This window comes from Acanthaster planci, linkage group LG08 (genome assembly GCF_054643075.1).
Source record: "Acanthaster planci isolate LZ-2023a linkage group LG08, COTS_SCS, whole genome shotgun sequence".
In the NCBI taxonomy this organism is placed as follows: Eukaryota; Metazoa; Echinodermata; class Asteroidea; order Valvatida; family Acanthasteridae; genus Acanthaster; species Acanthaster planci.
In genome coordinates this window covers 11,924,893-11,947,820 of record NC_141784.1, presented here as the reverse complement: position 1 = coordinate 11,947,820, position 22,928 = coordinate 11,924,893, and the positions used below count along the sequence as shown (strand labels likewise).

Sequence of the window (22,928 nt, the reverse complement as noted above, 5' to 3'; positions counted from 1 at the left end):
GGTGACGCCATATGACCCGTGAGCCAAATGGTGAAGCACCTTTTCCGGTTGTGATACTGCCCTGCGCTACGTGTACTATCTTTGATTGTTGTTACGCCCCATCTATAGCTTAAGTCCCAACTACAATTGGGACAGTCCCAACTGCAGTGCTGCAGTTGGTCTGGCCTAACTATTGTTGACTCATGTCTGTGGGAAATGTCTCAACATTATCCAAGTCAATGTGTCTCCCACTTGACAAAATTCATCTAACATGTGGCAATTTATCTGTTCATTCAGCCATATGAGCGATGACATGACATTTGTAACGATATGACTTTGGCACATGCTGGGCACATCATGCACACAGGCGCTGCATGCTGTAGTTAGGTCGGCCCAACTGTGGCACTCTAAATGAGACGGCCCAACTATAGTTGGGACTAATGCTATAGTTGGGGCGTAACATTGTCATTGATGCAGCACGCGCCCGCATGGTACGGTAGTACTAGCACGGTAGGCCAAGCGACACAGCTACTTCTGCTTCAGTGACGCTCTCATTTCAAGTATTTTTTCGTTCATGAGGAAGTCACTGTAGACTCTGACGACTGCAATGTTAAATTTTGAGTTTTTAGACGAGGTTCGGCGAATGAACAAGCGTCAGGTTTGTTTCGATTTGGCATGATATTTTTGGCATTAACAACAAGCATGGACAAAAAAATGATCAATGGAAGAAGCGTGTTGGGCGCGATCGGTTGATTAGCATTTTTCATACTGAAGTAGTTATCTTAAAATCGTGTTACGTACACATTAAAGTAATACATATATTTTTGAAAACAAGTTGAGCTGTTGTGATTTTACCCCACCCCCTAAACTTCCTTGCTGTCTGAGCTGCTGAGGAATATCTTCATGATCCTGCATACATCTTGGATGGTCCCCCTGCCATGCCTGCATGTGCCCTGTGCTTATCCTGTTGATGTACATGTAGAGTCATGACAGTACACCTCTAATTGCACCTGTGCATGAGAAATCATGCTTTGTGTGATCTTGAACTGTCAAAAGTGATCAGTGACTGTCCAGTTCGTTCCAGTGCAAAAGCAAGCATTTGTTTCCTTCTAAATTTGGTCTTCATGAAGGTGTTTGGATTCAAGAGAAAGAAAACAAATATTGCAATGACATGTTACTGTTAGGCCTGAATGAGCATGGAAATTCAGAACACAGGTGGGTGTAGGCCTACAGAGATTTGGACATGTACACGTCAATGTGATCATGGAGGTACATGTAGAAATGTGATGTGATCTACAACTTGTTTCAGTCACCATACTTTTGTGAAGAAAAAAGTGCTGACAATAAAATATAGTAACATTGATGCATATGAAGGATTTCAGGTGAAAAATACATTCGCATTAGCTTTTTTTGCAAGGACATGACAAAGTACAGTAGGTTTTTTCCTTCTATTACTTTTGCAGCTGTTCTACCAGGTGCTAAACTTCGGAATGATTGTTTCATCGGCGCTGATGATTTGGAAAGGTCTGATGGTAGTTATGGGCAGTGAGAGCCCCATAGTGGTTGTTTTGAGGTGAGTTTTTTTTCACTGCATGTGAAGACATCAGTCACAAGTTACATGTGTCAATTCTGTTTATCTTTCTCGTGGTGCTGAATAATTGATATACCCATACACTGGCATGCAAAAGGTCTTTGCACACCTACATGAGTGATATTCATTTCGTTAATGCGACTAGAAATTAATAGAAATAAATGATTTTACCCATACCTGTGTGTGAATTGTTGTCTTTGTTAAATTAAATTCACGTTACATTAGCAGAAAGTTCTTTCTGAACTGGGAAATAACAACGAAAACCAGATTCACAGCGTTCCATATGCGGAAAATCTTTTGCCATTAACAAATCAAAGATGGCGGCGCCCATGGTCCACTGGAAAAACATGAAAGACGGATCAGTTTAAAAGATGCCTTGGCGTCGATCACAACCGATGAGATTCGTGATGACCTAGCAGTCCATTCCCTCCCAAATCTGCTTGAGAATCTCAAAGAAATCATCCTTGTTTCTGGGGTGACTTTCCCGACAGAGTCAGCGCTCCATTCCATCCCAGAGATTCTAGAGTGGGTTCAGGTTTGGACTCTGGGCCGGCCAGTCCATCAATTTGAATTGACAGCTCCCCCCCCCCATTTCCCGACTAAATTCAGGCATTGTATCAGCCAAGAACTCCCTTGTGACAGGAGCTGTGTGTGCAACAAGAGCGCTGTCGTGCTGGAAAATGAACTCATAACCCACCAAATGGTGAGCAGCTGGCAGCATGTGGTCACAAAGAATATCGATGTAAACACGGGAGTCAATATTCTTGACCCACACAGGCTTCCAACACCAGACGACCTTAAACACCCCAAACCATGATGCCTGACCCCCCACGCTTAATGGACGGAGCTATGCACTGGGCTCGAAATTGGGCTAATCATCACGGGAGCAAGTACATGTACTTGCTCTCTAGACAGCTGAACTTGTCAGTTTATGGGAGCAAGTAGCTCCCATACAATATTAAAGACATATTCAAGAAAAAACAGCAAATACCCTGGTCCTTGCTGTTGCTTTTGTGCTTAGCGACGTGTTGTCAACAGTCAGGCACCTGGCCTTTATCACGTGCATATGCACTCAGACGTAAAAGGGAACTAACTGCAGCAATCGAGCATTTTCGAAATGAATGGATTAGGCTGAGACTTCTTTTTCGCTGGTTCCAGCTATGTTGGAGCAGTGTTCAAAACCACTTGTTCAAGGTATGATTAGAACCAGCCAAACTGAAGTCCAAGCCGAATCCACTCGTTTGGCTTTAATTTAGGCATGAGTCTAGGAGGTTGTGGTCGCGGCCAGTTTCCATACAATTGTGTGTAAATTCCAGCCGTATCGATTCAGACATGGCCACTGTGCGGACCATTCAGCGAGATCGTGACACTAGCCGTGGGCTTGTGCTTGGTGACATCGTTAAAAAATTGTACCATGTTATGGTTCCGTGACAAGGTTGATCCAAAGTGAAGTCAAAAAGTTCAGGTATTTTTCATAACAAAAGTAGAAACAAATGGTGAAAATGTTTCGGTACATATATTTTTCATTACATTAATGGAATCAAACAGGTGTTAGTACTAACGCCCGTCTTCATGATTTACGGGCGTTCTGAGACAAACAGGCACATTTTAGCTATCTGCGCCCGTTAATTTTGAGCCCTGCATGCAGCTTGCTGAACTCCTCCCCAACAGTTCATCTGAAGTAAACCCTGCCGTCAGATTGAAAGAGCTGGAACCTGGACTTGTCGCTCCAGATTACCTTTGCCCCATCTGCCTTGGTCAGAGTTGAGATGTTCACAGGCCCAGACTAACCGGTGTTGCTTGTGGCCATCTGTAAGGCAGGGCTTGTGCCTAGCAACCCTGCCAAAGAGCCCAGCTTCCCTAAGATGTCGGGATACCGTGCAGCGATGTACTTCGACCCCCGATGAACTGGCCAGATTGACGGCCATCTGAGGCAGTAAGGAACTGATTGCTGCGGGAGGTCCAGACGACGTGGTTGTCATCTCGCTCCATGTTTGCACTCGGTCGACCAGATCTTGACAGGGTATTCATTGAGCCATGTTCCTCCAACTTCTTCAGATTGTATCTCATAGTGGAGTCGCTTACCCCCAGCCTTCTTGCAATTTCCCGGGCCGAGTATCCCTCTTTGGAAAAAGGCACCAGCACCTCTCTTTTGTGGTTTGTGAGTGGACTTTTCCTCTCCATTGTTATGCTGATGAAGCTTTCATGTGCAAATAAATCCTCCCTAGAAACCTGGCCTGGCATTTCCCCTTGCCATTCTTTTGATTTGTTCATTCACAATCCTCATAAATATTAATAAAAATCTGTTTTCCGCCACGCAAAAATTGTTTCCCTTTGGTTTAAATGCCCAAGTTAATATATTCATTAGCTCATGAATATTAATGAGGGTATTCAATATGGCTTTCTCACACGGGTGAAAACTGAGACACGAACACAGTTCTAAATCACCATCAAATTAACAAATTTTGAGTGTTTGAATTATGACTAAAACTGACTAAAATAGTGACACTAAACACATGATGTTTTTAGATCAGTCTCTTTATTTCAACACAAAAATCGAGAGTGAAAATACACCATGTAGGTGTGTGAGGACTTTTGCCTGCCAGTGTATAATGTTTTGAAATATGCAGATCAAATATCATGCGAGCACTTTAACAAGTGCAATGAAAGTACATGCTGTGCACACAAAACAAAACAAACCTCCTCCCCCCAGTACATTTTAGATGCATGTAGAATAGAAACTCACAGAGTCAAAATTCCCGTTTTGTGGGTTTTGTTTCTTCCCTACTCTCCCAGCGGTAGTATGGAGCCAGCCTTCCATCGGGGGGACCTGCTGTTTCTTACCAACTACCAGGACGATCCCATCCGAGTCGGAGAGATCGTCGTCTTCAAGATTGAAGGCCGGGACATTCCCATCGTCCACAGGGTGCTGAGGCTTCATGAACAGTAAGTAACCAATTAGAGCACTCGTGCCAGTGGCACTTGGTGCAACTGTGGCCCAATTTTCTGGGGGAGGTGGAAGGGGGGAACTGATAAAGTTCTCAATTTTTGGAGAGGGCACTCAAATAGGTTAATTGTTTATGCAACACTTGTTTTGAACTGCTTGCAATTTCTGAAGTAGGGTTGAGGTCCAGGGGCGTAGGTACCAGAGGCGTAGGGACCAGAGGAGGGTTGTTAAAGAGTCTCGGTTGGCAAACCAATCCAAAATTGGTACATAAGCATTAACCCTAACACTCCTCAGTCCTCCAACAGGTGAAGGATTGAGGAGTGTTAGGGTTAAGCAATATACATGTATGTTGAAAATCGCCATTTCCCCTGAAGTATGAAATGTAGCGTACCAGGCATTTCCATTTTCCACACTTGGTGCATTTTTACACAACACAAGGTTGTCGAACAAGTTGCATGTTGGCAAATTGACTCAGGCACACCCCTCCCTCCCCCAAGGAAATGCCTTGACTACACCTCTGTAGGTATCCATGATCCTACTGACAACAGAATTCCTTGGTTAGATTTATAGTCTCCATTCCGTGCTATGAAGCAGCAGCTATTAAACTCTGCATTAGCCCTCTATGAAAAAAAAACGCTGAAGAGATTTTTAGTTATGGTAGTCAGTGAAATTAGTCCCAGCTGTATTTGAAGCACTGAAAATGCTGAAGTCACATTTGAAAAGATTACAGGTTGTTGCCAGAACTTTGAATGTTTGTATGAATTTGAACTGAACTGGAAATTGAAACCAAAATCAATCATTTAATTTATCAGATGTAAGTGAAATTATTTTTCATTGTTTTGCATATGTATAGCTTTGTGTTGTTGGGGTGTTTGTATGTTCATTTTGGGGTTATTTATTTTCCTTCTCTGAACTCCTCATCATCGCCAGATCACATGTGGCAGTTCCCTTTAACCTTGACATTTCCTTTAATGGTGAACTTGTTTGCCCTCTATACTATGGCATGCCACTGACAGTTTCTTATACACATCAGTATGATAAATTACCTCCATCTCGAGTACGCTTGACATTGTGAACGGTGAGAAAGCCTTTTAAGAAACCCTCTCAGTCTCTTCTGCTCATGCTGGTTTTTTTTAATCCAAACAAAGTTAGACTATAATAGCATGCATTCCTATTGAAAATCCTGGCTTGGTCACTGTTGCTTCAAAATAAAAATATGTCAGTGCAGTGTATCATTCTGATATGCACACATCTGAAAGCCAACACATCTTTAGCCTTTGTTGTCAGCCTGTCAGGATTTTTTTCGATTGTTGTTTTCTTTTCCAATTTTTCAGTATCAACAAACAGTACAGTTTTGTTGAAGTGATCTGTTTGTGAGGATTTGATATTAAGAGTTACATAGAACAAGAACCTGTGTTTATTATACATATGAAGCAATGTGCAGATAATGTTTTTTTAAAGCAGATAGCCCTTAGATACATTGGATTTTTGGCAGTGTGACTGTCTTCAGCTGAACGTGAACAATAAAATATGTTGACATTTTAGGGTCGAGATTTGTCCATATTTTTCTTGAATTCCACATTTTTTGTAAAATATGTTTAAGATAGATAGATTTTTTATTTTGCACCAGCTTTGCTGAAACTGTAACATTATTTGTTTTTTGGCATTTTGCAAGAAAGCAAATGCAGGACTCATGCTAGTTGAGGTTGACAGCGCATGTTTTTGGATTGTTACTCCCACTTTAATGCAGTGGAAATCCGCTGAATTTCTAGGGTGTAGGTTGCTCAACCATAAGGACTGAGCATAGCTGCCGGCTGTGTACATGTGCCATGCATCTACTGTCCAAGCAGTCAAGAGTGTTTAGTGGTTGAAAGTACACAATATTTTAGGTCTTAGCCTGCCAGATTCTTTTTAGTGGAAAATTTTAATTGAGAACTTTGTTTTTGTGACACAGTTCATCAGGTGTCACTTCAAAGTTTGAATGATCAAAACGGCAGATAAAGTTTCTTTGTTGGAGATCCTTCAGTTGATGAAGGTCTGAAAAATCCATGGTAATTTTCGTGGTTTGAAAGTCCAGTGGAAACGAGGCGGCAAATGGAAAAGATGATGTATAATGGTGACTTCATCAAAAACAATCAACAAGTGAGGATACTGCAGGTGCACTTGGTGAAACAAATTTATAAAATAATCAACAGAGGATTGAAAGACTTGAAGTGGCACAATACCAGGGCAACATTTTTTTCTGATTTTGCAGTTTTTTACAAAATCTCTCCCCGACACGTTTGTGCCTTTAAAATCCAAGTTTTTGTGCTTGTGAAGTAGAATACTGTCAACTGACAGACCTTTCTCATTCAGAGCATTTTACCTTTCTCTTAAATGTGTCCTTAACTTTTTTCCCCAAGTGTTCTCTTTTTGTATCCCTCTTATTAACAGAGAAAATAGTGAGATGAAGTTTCTCACAAAAGGTGACAACAACATGGTGGATGATCGAGGCCTGTACGCGCCAGGCCAGTTGTGGCTTCAACGGAAAGATGTGATTGGTCGAGCCCGGGGCTTTGTGCCCTATGTGGGCATTGTAACCATTCTAATGAACGATTACCCTAAATTTAAGGTAAGCATATATAAATCCTCTCTGATTTGTAATGAATGTGTGTATTCACCCAATTTTTGATTGCAAAAAAGGCAGTTTTGTACTGTATATTTGCATTAGTTAGTTGCTGTACTGGTTGATTCCAAAGTCTTTGTGTAGTTAAAGATTGAAATGAAGATGTAGATAGCAAGTGTAAATAATGCAGATGGCACCTTTTAAAAAAAATAAAATTCAACTGAAAAGGAAAACCATTTCTTAGGTTTCTTTAAACAATTTTGATGTACATGTACCTCATGGCTTCATCCCCCCAAAAAAGATTGTTTATCCTTTTGACAACACAACCCCTCAATGATTTTTTGGTGGTGGGGGGGCTTGTGTTCTCAAGTATCATCAAGTTGCTTGACCCACTCAAACTCACAAAATTTACTGACATTCACATGTGGGCCACTGCAGTTTTCGTGATCACTGACACAATCACCAGCTGTAGTTGGATTAAATTCAGTTGCGCCGGGTGCGGAGTCTCGTCTTATTTTTCTTATTTAGAACTTATGATATATTCATAAATCCCTCAATCAGTCTCCCTATTCAACAACATGCAACTTGACTGTGTATTAACATTTGATAATGCCCGCTGAGAAGTGATGATGCCCGCTGGCACCTGGATGCCAGACTCATAATCGACTCTGCTTGGTCCAGAGTCTGCGTGCACCCAGCTCGCCATGCGTGCGCCAAGTCCATACAAGGAGTTTCTATTTGACAACTTGTAAAAGGAATATATCATAAAATGTACGGGGGGTGTTCAGGAAAATGAAAGAAATTTCAAGAAAAAAATCGTTTAAAATCCATCTTATATTGACTTCTTTTGACTCTCTGACTAAAAAAGTATTTATGAATGAGGTAAATATGTGCTTGGCCAGTCTTGGCTCAGGAGACGGAACACTGATAATGCCCTTGCCTGTGGCTTGGGTGTTAGCCGCGTCCAGTCTCCTGAGCCAGTCTTAAACCCTCGTTTAAGACCAGCCAAGCACATCCCTTAGTAACTGGTAAATAATATAGTAAATGGTGTGAAAAAAGATTCAAATTAATTGGATCCCTTTGTCTGTCTTCTCCTTTTCCTTCTCATTTACAGTATATTGTTTTAGCCGGACTGGGATTGTTTGTGCTGATACACCGAGAGTGACAACGAAAGTTTACCATCTTTGCAGTCTTATTCATCTTGCTTTCATGTGGTATAAATATCCCCAAGTAAATGCCGCTTGAGAGCAGTTACTTACTCTTCTTACCGTCTCCAGGGCTCTGGAGGCAAAGGGTCTTACCGTGACATGTTTCTTCTTTTCCCTATGCACCTGTTTTGAGTGGTGTCAGGTTTCAATTTGGAAGATGGGTACAGTACTTGGTGGAGGGGAATGTTCTACCTTTTTATGTATTTATCATGTTCATGCTGTAATGCCGCCAAAGTTTCCTTCTTTTGGACACAACATAAATGGTTTATGGGTGAGGCAGTGATTGTTGTTACTTATTTGAAGATAGGTATCTAATCTTTGCGGGGTGGAGCAAGAGATTTAATTAAATACATGTACACGTGATAACTTCTATCATGGAGTGGAATCACTTTGTTTTTAGAGCATTTTGCTACAACCTTGCCATTTACTTTGTGTACAAATACTGATGTAGTAGGCCTACATTTAGCGTTAGCATCCATGGCAAGTATTTCTGTTGTGCACACTACATGGAGTATGCCATGTGCACAGAGTTATCAAGGCATTTCGTTTTATGTCTTGAGGCATTAACCGAGTAAGGCACAATGCTTAGGTGAATATGAATCAACAGTAAAATTTGTATCAGTGGCTCATACATGTTAGTCTTGACGACGTGCACATGTTTGAGTTGACTGTTACGTGTTTGATTTTTTTCTTTTCTTTTCAGGACAGTTACTCTTATGTTCATCTTGGGTTTTTAAATCACTGAGTAGATTCTTCATGTCGAATGAGTAAGGTTGATAAGATGGTTTGGACAATTCCCAAGAGATGTTCTGTGTTTGCTTTTTGCAAAATAATTTACAACTGGCCTTATCTGTCACTCAGGCCTTAGTCTTTGAGCCTTCCTCGAACCTTCCTTGGACTAGACATACTCACAAAAGAGTTATTACGCATAATGCTACCGCAAGCGTATTACTTATACCTTCCTTGATTATTGCTTAACTGCATTTTTCCCGTGTAGGCAGAGAACGAAGGCTCCTGACAAAGCAAATCATTCAGAATCAAGGACCAATTTAGTACATGTACATGTTAACACATCTAAGCAAGTAAATACTTGGATGTCTAATGTTATTATTTACATTTGAATCAGTTCAGCATTGCAACCAATTTTCAGACATGGCTATAGAACTGTCACATTGTTTTGTATACAAAATTATTGACATGTCGGTTCATATTTTAGAAATACATGTACCATATTTCCTCAATCATTTTGTGTGCTATACCAACTCCAAAATGTTATTACTTTGATTCTGGGGGGATATGTATCAGGCGGTTTATGTTCAGGGGCCGGGGGTGAGGGTTTAACACACCCTACCCCTACACCCAAAAATATGAAAAAAATAAATGCTTAAAACTTGGATGCTCGTGTAGTTATTCCTGATTTCTTCATTTTAACATTTCCGCAAATGTCAAGTTCCATCACAGATTTGTAATTTCGGAAAAACAAACGGAGAAGTCAAAAATAAAATTTGACAAAGCTACCGCAAATCAGTTTTAGTGGAACCTTTGGTGGGCCTATCAAAACGTTCAAGCATCGTGACCTTTCTTGAGCGAGGAATCTCATCCTGTTAGGGTTTCCTGCAGAAATTAAACTTCTCAACCTGATCGAACAGCTTCAAATCATCAAATGATGCACGTCTAACGCAAGATTCGATGACGTTGGTGACTGAAGTGAGAATAATGGCGAGATGACGCGTACTGTAGAGACTCTGAATTGATGGTTTCTCTTGATACATGTATTTGGATTGAAACAACGAACTGTAGTAGTAGTAGTGTAACAAGAGTGAAATTTCCAAGGGGTCACCCAGGGATGCAAGCATTTTGAAGGGGGCTCTGAAAGAAAAATAAATACCGGTACGGCATATACATAGGTTTTGTCAAAATTTTGGGGAATGCCCCCAGTATGTAGCCTCCCCCCCCCATGATTACGTAACTGACCCAAACCAGTGCCCCAGCGCTTCTCTAGTCCGGGGTATCGGCTGTTTGTATTTTGTCACCCCAAATCCCCGCTTCCAACTCCCCGGTACGGATTTATGCCTCAGCGTGAAATGGTGATAGAAAAATTGCTTCACTGCAAACGTTCAGTAGGTGTTGCTCTTCTTATCATTGGAAGCATTTGAAGCGAAAGTTTCTGAAGTGGTAGGAACACAAAAACGATATGTTACAATACATTTTCACGAGACATTTGTTTTGTCCAAAAAAATGCGCTTGCTCTTCCCCGAGCTTCCATTTTGTTAACAAGAAAAAAGTCATCCAATGAGATGTTAAGCAGAGCATGGACACACTGCTTTCACAGTGTTTTGCATTTTGTTTATTACACAAATGGTGAATAACTATATGGTGAGAGAAACTGTCATGAAGTAACAGATAAACGGCAAGAACAAAAAAAAAAGAATTTTTTCCAGCAAGAATGTGAGACGTTTCTGTATTACAACGCCTAAATAATCCTGAAACACGCCTGCGTCGCCTGAATAAATCCAAGCTCGAATAAATCCCTGCATCTTTGCGAATTTAGAACATTTCTTTTTACTTAGGAATAGGACGTTACCGTGGAAGGGAACATTATCGTAGAATAGAACTTTGTTTTTGCGTTGAGGCCGCACCGTGCGTTGTCACGTGGTCGCCGACTCGACGACCCACCAATTACTAAATGGGGTTTATTCAGGTGTTGTGTAAACCTGTTTATTACTTTTTGGTAGCACTTGGTTCCGCCGTAAAACTAAAGGACCTGGTTACTTGGTCACCAAAGTTTGAATTCGTAAATAGGTCGATAGAATTTAGCCATAGTCGAGTATAAAACGCCGTTCCTGTCATGCATTTTCTCCGTTTGCCTTTATTTCAGAAATCGTCCATTTATTATCTCGCAGTGCGCTATTACTATGTGTAATTTTCTTCAGTTTTTCGACGTTTCAAGACAGAAAACACTCGATTACGTACATGTATAACTTGCAAGGCTGTAGAACTAGCACAATCCCATTATCACAGTTTTGCTAACTTGGGTCTTACTTCAGTGTCCTCGCGGCTGCGTATATACAAGTTAATCTTGATGGCCTACCATATTTTGATATAGATACAGGTACATGCAAATGTTACTCTGTAAATGGGCTGACTTGATATTTACGGGGTTTGTTTTTGAACAACTGAAGGCACAATGTCCGCTTTTCCAAATGACAACAGGTAAATGCTCTCCAGACATGTTGACGGAAAGCGTGGTTGTACATGCCGTACGTCCAGGGTTGAATTGACAAATCGGCCAGAATGAACATCCAGCTGACACAGACGGCGACCGGGTCGGGAGACCTCGAAGTAGAGGACTGAAGACCGACGAAGTGCACGAGCAGAAACGGTATCCAGCAGATAATGTGCAGCAAGATCATAAGGATCAGGGTTCTAGCTGTTCGTCGGAAGCCCTGCCTCGTGTCTCGCAGTACGCGGTGGCGGACAGTCAACGTCCTGAGGGAGAAGGTCAGGCCCTCAGAGCGAACTCTTAGGACCTGCCGCCTCACTGCTCGGTACACGCTGCAGTAACATGCTAGCAAGATGGAGGTTGGCAGCACGTAGCCGTAAAGCAAAGCGATGTAACCGAAGGTGTAGCTAGTTGAAAAGTCTAGAACACAGATCCGGAGGACCGGGTTGTTGGTATAGCGACCCCATCCCCACAGCGGGGGCAGAGTCGCAAACAACAAGGCGTGAACACCGATGTAGGTCACTCCAATGATAAAACAGGGAAGTTTACAGATGCCCCGGTAACGTTTTGGTCTGCGGATGAAGACCAGGCGATCGATGCCGACGAAGCAGAGGGTAATGTTGGACGCTGATGGGAAGACGGTGTTGATGGCGCCGCCGAAAGTGCACCAAACTGGGAGGAGATGCCAGTTCACGATAAAGGCGGACAAGTTCAGCGACGTGGTGAAAAAACCGAAGGTCAAATTGACACCAGCCAAAATGGCCACGAAGACGTTGGCTTTGTTTCGGAGGGTGTGGTTGCGATGAACGATCAGACAAACCATAGCATTGCCCAGCAAGAGCAGTGCCAGGAGACAGAATTCGACAACGAGTAGGAAGGGTGGTGCCGGTGGAGAACACTGCACATCTAACCTCTGAATCGGTAGGGAAGCATTGATGGCTGCGGTGCAGGCGTTCCCAACCAAGACTCCAGCCGTCTCATTACCCATGATAAACGAGAAGGTTCAGAACTCTGACCTTACCAAATAAACAGTGGAGTCTGCCAGAAACTTCACCCGGTTTCGACTGTGATGGGTATAGCAGTTCAAAAACAGAAGTCGCTGAACGGTAACATCAGGCACACACCACACTGGCACGGCGAAGTAAACACACCAGTTGATTAAGGCATATTCCGATCGATGACTATCATTGTCATTTAAAATTATTACTGTTGATGGATCACAATCATTCTCTTTTGAGATATTCTCATAAGGAGACGCCATATGACGACACAATCAGCAGTGCAGTAGCACCGACATGGCGCATACCACAATGGACTTTATTGGTCGGGATTCTACAGGAAATAATGTGCTCACGTATCACACGCGTCACGTGCTGACCAGGACCTGTAGCCTTTACTGATCGACAAGTCATGGTAGAAACGCCTACGTAATCATTACCAAGGCGGGTTAAGTATCCACGAAAAACGGATGACTGATTACGACCACAGATGAGTACTCGCCGCGAATGTCAGAATGTTCAGAGTGTGTCCTTTGGGGATGAAGGGTTTATCCCCCGGCGCCACATTCTGACTGGGTAATGGGCATGGAATCGTCCCCACATTATGTGCCGCAGTCTCCTGGAAATACCATTTAGAATGTCTGAAATTGTCAGCCTAAGTGGTTAAGGGGAGTCAAGAAATTAGCCAGTGGGAATATCTTCAAATTAAAGTTGACGCTAGCGCAACAACAGGGTTTCCTTTGACTGTTGCCAACTGGCATTTTTGTCCCGCTCTGGTTTAAAGTTTGCCATGAAGATACAAGTACGACATAACTTATTTGGTACTACACGTATATGTTTGCTGCACTGTATTAATTTAGACGATTTTATCATTTATTTTCACCGTCCTGGTTATGTACTTACGACGAAGAAGAGTAAATTTCACATTGGAATTTTCTGTCCTGCGATTTTCCATTTGAATTTTTGTGCTGTCCCATTTTTTGCTTGCATATCAGCCTCTCGGTTTTGCACTTGAGTTATCTACTGTTAGAGCAGTTGGATTCTGCCACTGCACTTTGCATGACTGATACGCTGCCGAAACTGCTTGCACCTGTCACAAATTAAGCAGCTGCTCAGAAACAATTTCGTGAACAAAATGGCTCTGCCGTTTGCCTCCCATCCACCCTTGGCGTAATGAAAACCGATTCGAGTGTGCGTTTAATTTTTTTCTTGAAGGTTGGCTGCGAAGAACAAGGTTTTAAAGATGCGAGTTAAATTTCACTAAATTAGAAGTACTGTTCGCATAATATCAACAAAGATGGGTATGAAGTTGAGGACGCAGTCTGACAGAAACGGAGGACAGGAGGACTGCACCACCCACTTCGGGGGTAATCAACAGTCATCATCGTTAATTTTTACCCTCCCGCCCCCCTGCACTAGAAACAGAAACTAAGAAGACATACGAGAACTGCATTATTGCCCGGAAAAAGACAATGGTGACACATTCCCGGGAAAAAACTGCTTGGGGCAGCATTTGTTCATTTATGTCGGTTCCTATTTTGGAAAGTTATAGCAAAAAGGTTCGCCCACGAGAAGACGGAAAATGTTACAGCTGGGACTCATTGTCAACCGGCATGGTCGTAAATCCCGGGGGTGGGAGGTATATATTCCCCGCCCACTTTTAAGGAAGGGGGATGGGCTATTGAGTCATTGCCCCACTTTTTGTGGTGAGCAAAAAATTTAAGCGGATTGTGAAGAACTTTTAGGACTTCCCAAAAACTTAAATGTTTGCAATATCAATAAAGAGGGAAAACAATTTTATAAAACCATAAAATGCCATTCTGATGTAAGATTCTGCATGAATTCGATATACATTAGAGATGTACATGTACATCTTTATCATAAATATCGCCCCCTATATAGTGTATATGGTCCCCCCCCCCACTTTTAAAATTTTCACGGCCAGGCAAGTCAGGCCCCATCTTTCTCCATCACACCCCCCCCCTTTCAGCTCAGATTTGCGCCAGTGTGTCGACGGTCTTCCTCCAAAGACATTTTCATGGGACTGAACCAAAAAAAGCAAACATTCTTTTCTCTGTCCTTTAGCAATTTAATATATGTATCTTTGTATAGATGGTTTAGAAGAGACTGCACTTGCACAAGCTCTGGCAACTTGCATTGGTTCTTACAATTAAAACGTCATCAGTAGGCTCACATGCTATATGACTCTTTGGAATAGCTTCCTTGCCAGTGCAGTCTCACAACCAAATGTTCTAGGATGGCGTAAAGGTAAAGTTACCAGACGTCTGGCTAAACTAACTATTTTCATTATTATTTTGTGAAAAAGAGAAAGTAAGAATTTTGAACTCTAAAGCACATTCTAAATTCTGGTATTTAGTAATATCATGGTCAGTCACAATAGAGCCCGAAGTTGACCACTGATGGCGTGCTTCCGGAACCCTTGGATAGGGAAAACTACATGCAAAGATTTTAGAATTTATAATATTTTTTCCTTCTGTTACTTTTCAAAAATCAAACTGGGAAAAGGGGCTTTGGAAAATACTTTCTAGTATATCAGTTTAGGGAAAATGACAAATTACCTAACCTAACTTATCCAATGCGGCGGTCTCGTACGCAGATAAACATTTACGGTTTGAGATTTTATGGCACTGTGTCGGTAAAAGCCGAACTAAAAACAGACCAAAATATTAACAGATGTTTTTAATTTATAAGATAATAAAGCTAAAGCAATAATCTACTGTTGCGAACTTAAGATTCTTATATTTTATATAAGCTTTACTGACAACAATTTACTGCGTGATGTCAACTCGAAAATGACGGAATCTGGAACTTATCGACTGCAGGTAGGCAAATCTTTGCAACATTGTACAATCTCGTTTTCACGTAAGCACGGTACTGGCAGTGAAAACAAACGTACATGAACAAAGAGACCTAAGTACTAGTATGTACGATATCACCGGACGTGAAAAGTAGAAATTCGTTTCTTTTTTTTAACCCATCTCCAGGTGACTTTTCCTAAATATTACTTGGGGAAGACAAAGGTAAAATTCCAACATCAGTGTGTCATGGGTGGTTTTAATAAGGAATTATTCTTCCAAAAATTAGGAACATGATTCTCGCGTTCGGACATCTGGGAACTTCTGTACATTATTGAATAGCACAAAGGGTAAATTTGCCCGTTTGTCGTGTGTTAAAAGTCCATAGTGACGTCACACCGACTGGCCAAATGTAAAAAATCCCTTTAGGCGGACCGCGCGATCGAGGGTTCCGGAAGCTTGCCGCGTAACCTTTAACTTTCCGGCTCTATTAACTTGTGGGCCCCATTAACAGTTGTCGGATGTGTCTTCTCAGCCTCCGTAATGCTCCCCCTGTATTGCATGTATTCTTTACTCAAGCGCACGTGCATGTCTTTTCGGACGATATGGCGGTGAGTGGTGGGTTTTATCCATTTAAAAGTAAAAAAATCAAAAGAAAATTTCATGTAAAGCTGTGTTAAATTGGGTATGTCAGGCTGGAAGGTTTTACTGTGAAAATTTTGTTTGCTGCTGATATTAATTTGGACAGTTTGTGTTGCAACAAGATCGCCTACGTGCCTTGATGGTGGCAGCTTACAGGGCTCTCTGAAACAAACCTTTATTGTGTAAAACTGAAAACAGCGCCCTCAATATACAGGTGCCAAACGTTATAAGCTGCCATAGACAACAGTCAAACAGTGATAAATATCCTCACTTCAAAAAATCAGGAAAAATACAACTTTCTCAGGTGTTCGAGACACATATCAAATAAAGCTCACTTCCTCATCGTCCATTTTCCTTTCAATTTTCAGAGACAGTGGCTTAAGCTGATGACTTATGAAGATATTTCTCTCCAGAGAAAATCACCCCTCATACAGTCATGAGGCCCATCGCCTTTTTGAAAATTGATACCTACACTCCATTGCAGAATAGAGCAATTCACGGAGGGCCCCATTTGGTCCAATACTTTAAGAAATACAAGATTGTAGTCCTGCCCCTGGATTTCATCCACCTTTGTAACAAACCGACCAGTCCATGTGCCACAAAATAAATGGCAGAGAATTCGACAGCCTGCAAATCATGATTCGGTCTGCGCAGGCAATTATGAACCTATTCATTGGCCTGCAACCCTAAGTAGGCCTAAAAGCCTATTTCATGTTCCGTCACCATGTTGACTTTAGTGCCCTTGCACAAGTAAGTGAAGAAAGTTGGAGGGAAAAAACTGTCTACAACAATAACAACCGCGAGCACCATTTGCCAAATGTTACGCAACATTGTTGTCATGAATTTGTTCTCCTCTGTTAAGTCTTCTGAACTTGCACAAATGAAAAAGGTTTGTTGAACTTTTCACTGAGTAGGGCCTAAATTCAAACGCATGCGCATATATAAATGTTGAATATTATGCAGTGGACTTGCAAATGAAATATGAACAAAATGGGAAAATGAGGGACTGGTTTATGTGTTGGAATGAACCCCTAGTACACAATATAAATTCACTAATGGCTGTATCAATGAATATTTCCGGCATTTCTTTGATTATTCCTAAATTTCTGTATTTTGTACAGCAACAAGAAAAGAAGAAGAAGGAGAGCATCTTGGATTTATCCAAGTACATTGACAAGCCCACCAGGGTAAAATTCCAAGGCGGAAGGGAAGGTAATAATTAACAATTGTTGACTGCTGTGGTGTGGGATGTGACATTTTGAACTCCTGGGGATGCATAGCACCCCGAGGCAAAGCCGAGGCCACTATGCATGCTCAATACGTGCAGTTGTGCACATACATGAAAACTGGAGGTGCTTATTGTGAGTAGTGAGTTTTATTCTTTATGACGTGGAACTTGCAGCATTGAAACCCGAATAAATTACAGATTTCTAGTCCAGTTGATCACAAACAGCTGTTTTATATCCTTTTCAGTGACTGGAATTCTCAAGGGATTTGACCCACTTCTGAATCTTGTGCTGGATGGGACAACTGAGTTTCAGAGAGGTAAATACATGTAACTACTTTAGAACAAATAATTAAATATGTGTTTTTCTAAATGCATCACTTTAAAGAAATACACTCCATCCGACTTCCCAAATTCCTTATATCAGGATTTGCTCACACTTTAACCACATGCTGTGGGGTTCTTTTAAAATGCAGTGCACACATATGGCGATTGTCAAGATTTTCAGTTTCCAAAATTCTTCAAAAATTCATCATTTCATTTAATGGACAGTGAAACCCACACGAACGACTATTTGGTGGCTACTCTAAGCTATCAAGTAACCTTCATTGACTCCTGAATATTTCAGCCAGGCTTGCTGCCCTGTAAAGAGAGCCCAGAATTGTGAGGTGTTGCATAATTTCCTTTGTTCCCAGGGAATGCGAGTGGCATTTTTTCAAACGCGGTTGGATTAGCATGCAGCAGTGCTGTGTCACTCATCGATGGGGCCCTGGAGCACTTTTGTCCACAGTGCATGCTATGCCCAAAACAGCGGTATACTGTTTAAAAAAGTGACGGATTACCTTCGAAAAATGCAAGCCGAAAAAGGATGGCGATTCCCAGCAGCAGGTCTTTTGTTCTGAGTAAGGTCTTTTGTTACACAGACCAGCTCTTTTGTCCCATTTCGGGGACCCTGGCTCTGCATATAAATCCATGGTGCTCGAAATGGGGTTCCCCGGCAGCAAGTGGTTAAAGAAATACCAAAGATCAGGATTTTGGTTAAATTCCTTTTAAACAATCAAGCAGGCTGCCATGTGAAAGAATTGTCAGTAACGTAAATTTAATGAAGCCCATTCAAACAACTGTCTGACTTTGAACTTAATGTGCATACAAATTTTGTTGGAGCCTGCATGCTAGTCAGTCGGAGCACTGCGGAAATGAGATTCAATCGCAGATATCTTGTGCATTCACATATCGCATGTCTACTTCCAGACCCAGATGATCCCTACAAAATCACAGAGGACACCAGGGACCTTGGCCTGGTGGTCTGTAGGGGGACATCGGTGGTTCTCATTTGTCCCGAGGATGGCATGGAGCAGATAGCAAACCCTTTCTTGCAGCAGGAAGGCTGATGCCAGCAGTTCGTCACTCGCCGGTGGACCTATGTAAATTATGTGTAAATAGTGGGCTGAGATGTTGTTCCCAAGGTTAAAGCCAATAGTACTGACTTATTTTGCGAGTCATCTTCAGTAAATTCACAGAAGTGTACAGGTCAATTGTCCAACGTCTCCTTGCAGGCTAGAAGGGTTTGGGTTCGGTACTGGAGAACCTCGCCATTGATGACAGAGAAACTGGATGGACTATCTATGAGTGCTTTGCCACGTAGTGGAGTAAATCTATGTTGGAAACTGGGGGGAGGGGAATTGGGATGGAGAAATGTTGGGGGGGGGATGACTTGCCTGGCCATGGAAATTTGAAAAGTGGGGGACAATATATACAATGTGTAGGGGGCGGTGTTCATGATGAAGATATACATCTGTAATGTGTATCAAATTCATGCAGAATCTTACATCAGAATGATATATTTATGGCTTTTTAAAATGTGACCGGCTCTAGAAAAATGGGTAATAAGTCGCCAGATTCAGGTTATTAGTTTTTGATATGGCTGGATTGAGTACATCAAAAGCTACAATTTGATTTATGAATGACCTCTGTAGTGCACTGCATTCCAGGGATACTTAGACATTTGTATATCCAGATTTTCGGATTCTATAAAAGCACTTTTCGAGAAAAAGCTCAGAAAGTGTAGCACTGGGAAACACAACACTATGTAGCATTTCCCACTGAAATGCCACTGAATGATCAATTTTTCATCGTTATTCTTCAGTATCCATGTTTGTAGTCACAAATTCTGAAAAAAAACAAATGTTATAGAAGCTAATAGAGGAAAAAACACAAAATCACATTTTGAAGACATTTTGCCCTCTCCAAATAGAACGGGCCATAACATATTTTGGAATTGCCCGACTTATTACCCTTTTTTGCAGAGCAGGTTACAAATTGCTTTCCCTCTTTAGTAATTTGGCGAACATCAGTAATTGAAAAATTCTTCACAATCTGCTTCATTGTTTTTGCTCATTTCAAAAAAGTGGGGGCATTATTCAATAGCCCCCCCCCCCAATTTACACCCAGGCAAGTATATATTCATGCACACTACATGTATGTTTAATTGTGTAAGCAAACAGCTGAATGTGTATGGATGGTCTCAGCCAGTAGGACCATAGGGATATGCACTCAGCCTGTATGTAGTGAATTTTCTCATTTGAAAATGAGTCCTGTGCCTTGACTCTCATACTGTATCATTAGGCCCAACCAAACAATTGTTTCCCCTTACACTGAAAAAAACATTTGAACAACTTTGTTTCTTTAAATTTTTTGGGCTCTAAATTTTCTTAGCCAAAAATATTTGGTTGGGATAATTGTGAATAAATTTGTGTTGTGCGCACTCATTTTTAACAGGAAGTGCCAAAGTAAGATTTAATAAATTGGGACAAAAAGTTTTTACATGTGTATTAATTGTTCAGTAGAGCGATATAGATTTTGCATGATAGGTTGAGTTGTATTAGCTTGAACACAGTTTTGGGGTTAGGCCCTAGGAGTTTTCCCACATAATGCAAAACAGAGACTCCAAACTCTTCTTTTTAGTCAAATCTTTTGCAAGTGATGTGAGGTTCTTTATGGGTTATAGTACTTTAATCATAAATGGCTACATTTGATAGCAAATCTCTTAAAATTATGAGTTGAATGTAGGTTTGTTTACAGGAAGTAGCCAAGTAACGAGTTTATGCTATTTTGTTAATGCTGTTACACAATTAAGAAGACGTGTGAAAAGGTGAGAATAGTGCACAAAATGTCCAAAGAGCTTTGTAATTTTTGACATTAGTTTTGATGAAATATTTTGTATCAAACTAGTCTGACGAATGGGAATTGGGTGGAATTTACATTGCCTTTTATGGTCTGGTTTTTTTGAGCTAACTCCGTTAACAGCTGCACATACCTGTAGTAGCAGTCATCTTGTAGATGTAATATTTTATTTGAATTTATGTCAGCATATTTTGGTAAGCGGATTTCCCAAACGGTTTTCCAGAGGCAAAAAGGTAATAAATAAGCTAGTTTCCACCCGAGATGGAACATGCAAGCAATTTTCCGACTTTTTTGTTTACTGTGAGTAACTCTGGGTGTGTTTAGAGAGCACATAAGCCCACCCAATTTATAGTGTGAAATATCACCATCTGTTTTTAACTATTTTAATCATGTATCCTTACCAAGTCTGAATTCTTCCAGGTACGTGTATAAGTTTTACGCCTGCGTACGACCTCGGTAGTGCGCACTGCGCTAGGTATATCCAGACTTGAGGCCAGTCTATTGGACTACCTCCTATTCGTCCCCCTGAGGTACGGAGGTACACGTAGACTGGCCACCAGTCTACGAAAAAATATCCACGACGTCATACAAATAATTCGCGACAAGTCGTGAATTTTCGTGTCCCCTCAGGGCCACCATACGGCTACGATGTGGTAGAGCGAGGTGAGTGGCGGGGACAGGGAGCTGTGAAAAAGGATGGCGGGAAAACGAGGCTGTATGTGTCAGCTTCAATTCTTAATACGATCAGACGATTGAAAGTAAGGAGTTAAGACACAAAATACATAAAGGTATGTTAAATTCAGACATTTCAGACTGCAAATTTTTGTGGCTCGACTCGTAAAATCAAAAGAAAAAATAACGACAATTGACCGCAACTAACGTACCTGCGATGGTCGAGTATCTTGTGCAGTGGGCGTGGTTTAAACTGAAGTGGCGTCACACTTACGAACCGGATACTCAATTTACCCGTGTTGACTCTGCGGGCGCGCGCGAGGAAGTTCAACACAGGGAGCCTCGGTTTCGATGCAGATATTGCGCAGACGGTGTTAAAGTGAAATCCCTCTGTTGGGACCCCTCTATGGGAGCCTGCAAATCGTGGCGAACCGGATGGACTGCAAAAAAAATGTCCGTGTTAGAACTGGCCGTGTTAAAATTGCCCGTATTCGAATATTCGAAAGGGCGGATGAAGCCACTGAAGTCGAGAAAGAGCCGTGGCGTCCAGCCGGGCCAATTTCATAAAGCTGCTCAAGCACAAAATTTGCTTAAGCGCGAAAAAACCTTACTTGATAAATAAGGTAACCAGCCAAAATTCCATGTGATGTATATTGTCTTGGGATTGTATTTAGCTGGTTTTTTGGTTAGCATGACAATCAGATAGAGTTTGAGCAGGTAACCTTTGTTTATTAAGCAAAGTTTTTTTCCAGTGAAATTGGCCCCTGCAGACTTCAGCCATCCCCATAATTCAATCATCCTTCGTTCATTGACCCTTGCAGGTGCACCACTAGAAATAAATTCCCATAGACAGCAGTGATAAATCCCCATACTTCACAAATATTTAAAAAATACAACTCTCACAGGTGTTCAGGCTGCACAGAAAAATGATGTTCCACATGTCCTCTTTCATTTTCCTTTGAATTTTCGGGGGGTTGACCAATTAATTTTTGAGAAATTTTCACCAGAAGCAGACCACCCCTAAAATGTAGAAAATGTCCCTGTCCAGAAAAGTAGCCATTTCGAAAAACCATCGCTATGCAAAATGGCTCAAATAGTGCCACTTTCGGACCCAATTGCATCCAAATTGCTCAGAATTGGAAGCCCTGAGTCCGGCCCAGAGGTTCAGTCTCATATTTCGTCAAGTCCCCAGTTCTATAGCTCTCAGGACCCTCTAATATAGAATATTTTGAGTCTTTAACTTTTATTAATGAGCTCGGCGGACATATTTCTGGCCTAAATACGAGGGTGCACCCTTTAATCCCCACGTGGAATCCCATTTAGTCAGCCTTCGCCCATTTGCTACTTCGCCCGTTTGCGACTGCACCCATTTCATTTTGCAGCTTGGACTGCACCACACCGACTTAGACATAGCCAACGATTTCAAGGGGAGGGGGGTAATTTTCGAGTCATTGGCGGTGGACATGGTGGAAGAGAGGGGGCATGACCCCTACTCTTTTGACTGGGGGGGGGCCTGGCCCCCAACATGTTTTGTAGGTCCTATAATTGGGTGTGGCTCAATGGATCGAGCCTTAATGATTGATGCCCAATGGTCTAACAACTCTCCCCCTCACTATGAAAATTGTTCCGTCGGTGTTTCGAGTGACTGGGTATTCTGCAATTACTCCGAAAAAAAAAACCATTGAAAACACTAACAATTAACTTTGACTATACTTTTCACAATAAAATACATGCTTCACAAAACGTGAGGGGATAAAAAGAAGCGCGCCCGATGTGGGGCTCGAACCCACGACCCTGGGATTAAGAGTCCCATGCTCTACCGACTGAGCTAACCGGGCT

At 41.7% G+C, this 22,928-nt stretch overlaps 3 protein-coding genes and 1 non-coding gene across 4 annotated transcripts; 2 read left to right on the top strand and 2 right to left on the bottom strand.

The window, feature by feature from the left end:
• Nucleotides 1-458: 458 nt before the first annotated feature.
• LOC147798387 (signal peptidase complex catalytic subunit SEC11A-like) lies at nucleotides 459-9,726 on the top strand. Its single transcript, XM_087140368.1, has 5 exons — nucleotides 459-637; nucleotides 1,443-1,552; nucleotides 4,367-4,516; nucleotides 6,951-7,128; nucleotides 8,237-9,726. The coding sequence occupies exons 1-5, from the start codon at nucleotides 587-589 to the stop codon at nucleotides 8,285-8,287; spliced, it is 540 nt and encodes a 179-aa protein (XP_086996494.1). The 5' UTR covers nucleotides 459-586; the 3' UTR covers nucleotides 8,288-9,726.
• Nucleotides 9,727-11,455: 1,729 nt separating this feature from the next.
• Nucleotides 11,456-12,541, bottom strand: LOC110984204 (beta-1 adrenergic receptor-like). Its single transcript, XM_022244142.2, has one exon. The coding sequence runs from the start codon at nucleotides 12,539-12,541 to the stop codon at nucleotides 11,456-11,458; it is 1,086 nt and encodes a 361-aa protein (XP_022099834.2).
• A 3,380-nt stretch (nucleotides 12,542-15,921) lies between these two features.
• On the top strand, nucleotides 15,922-20,703 carry LOC147798386 (U6 snRNA-associated Sm-like protein LSm7). The gene is made up of 4 exons (XM_087140461.1): nucleotides 15,922-15,978; nucleotides 17,131-17,221; nucleotides 17,483-17,554; nucleotides 18,486-20,703. The coding sequence occupies exons 1-4, from the start codon at nucleotides 15,973-15,975 to the stop codon at nucleotides 18,623-18,625; spliced, it is 309 nt and encodes a 102-aa protein (XP_086996587.1). The 5' UTR covers nucleotides 15,922-15,972; the 3' UTR covers nucleotides 18,626-20,703.
• A 2,151-nt stretch (nucleotides 20,704-22,854) lies between these two features.
• Nucleotides 22,855-22,927, bottom strand: Trnak-cuu (transfer RNA lysine (anticodon CUU)). Its single transcript has one exon. It is a non-coding gene; the product is annotated as a tRNA-Lys (tRNA).
• Nucleotide 22,928: the final 1 nt, after the last annotated feature.

Coding starts and splice junctions, on each gene's coding strand:
- LOC147798386 (XM_087140461.1), top strand. Junction 17,222..17,482: donor ATTCCAAGGCGGAAGGGAAG/GTAATAATTAAC, acceptor TATCCTTTTCAG/TGACTGGAATTCTCAAGGGA. Junction 17,555..18,485: donor GACAACTGAGTTTCAGAGAG/GTAAATACATGT, acceptor GTCTACTTCCAG/ACCCAGATGATCCCTACAAA.
- LOC147798387 (XM_087140368.1), top strand. CDS start 587: ATGTTAAATTTTGAGTTTTTAGACGAGGTTCGGCGAATGAACAAGCGT. Junction 638..1,442: donor GGCGAATGAACAAGCGTCAG/GTTTGTTTCGAT, acceptor TTACTTTTGCAG/CTGTTCTACCAGGTGCTAAA. Junction 4,517..6,950: donor GTGCTGAGGCTTCATGAACA/GTAAGTAACCAA, acceptor TCTTATTAACAG/AGAAAATAGTGAGATGAAGT.
- LOC110984204 (XM_022244142.2), bottom strand. CDS start 12,541: ATGGGTAATGAGACGGCTGGAGTCTTGGTTGGGAACGCCTGCACCGCA.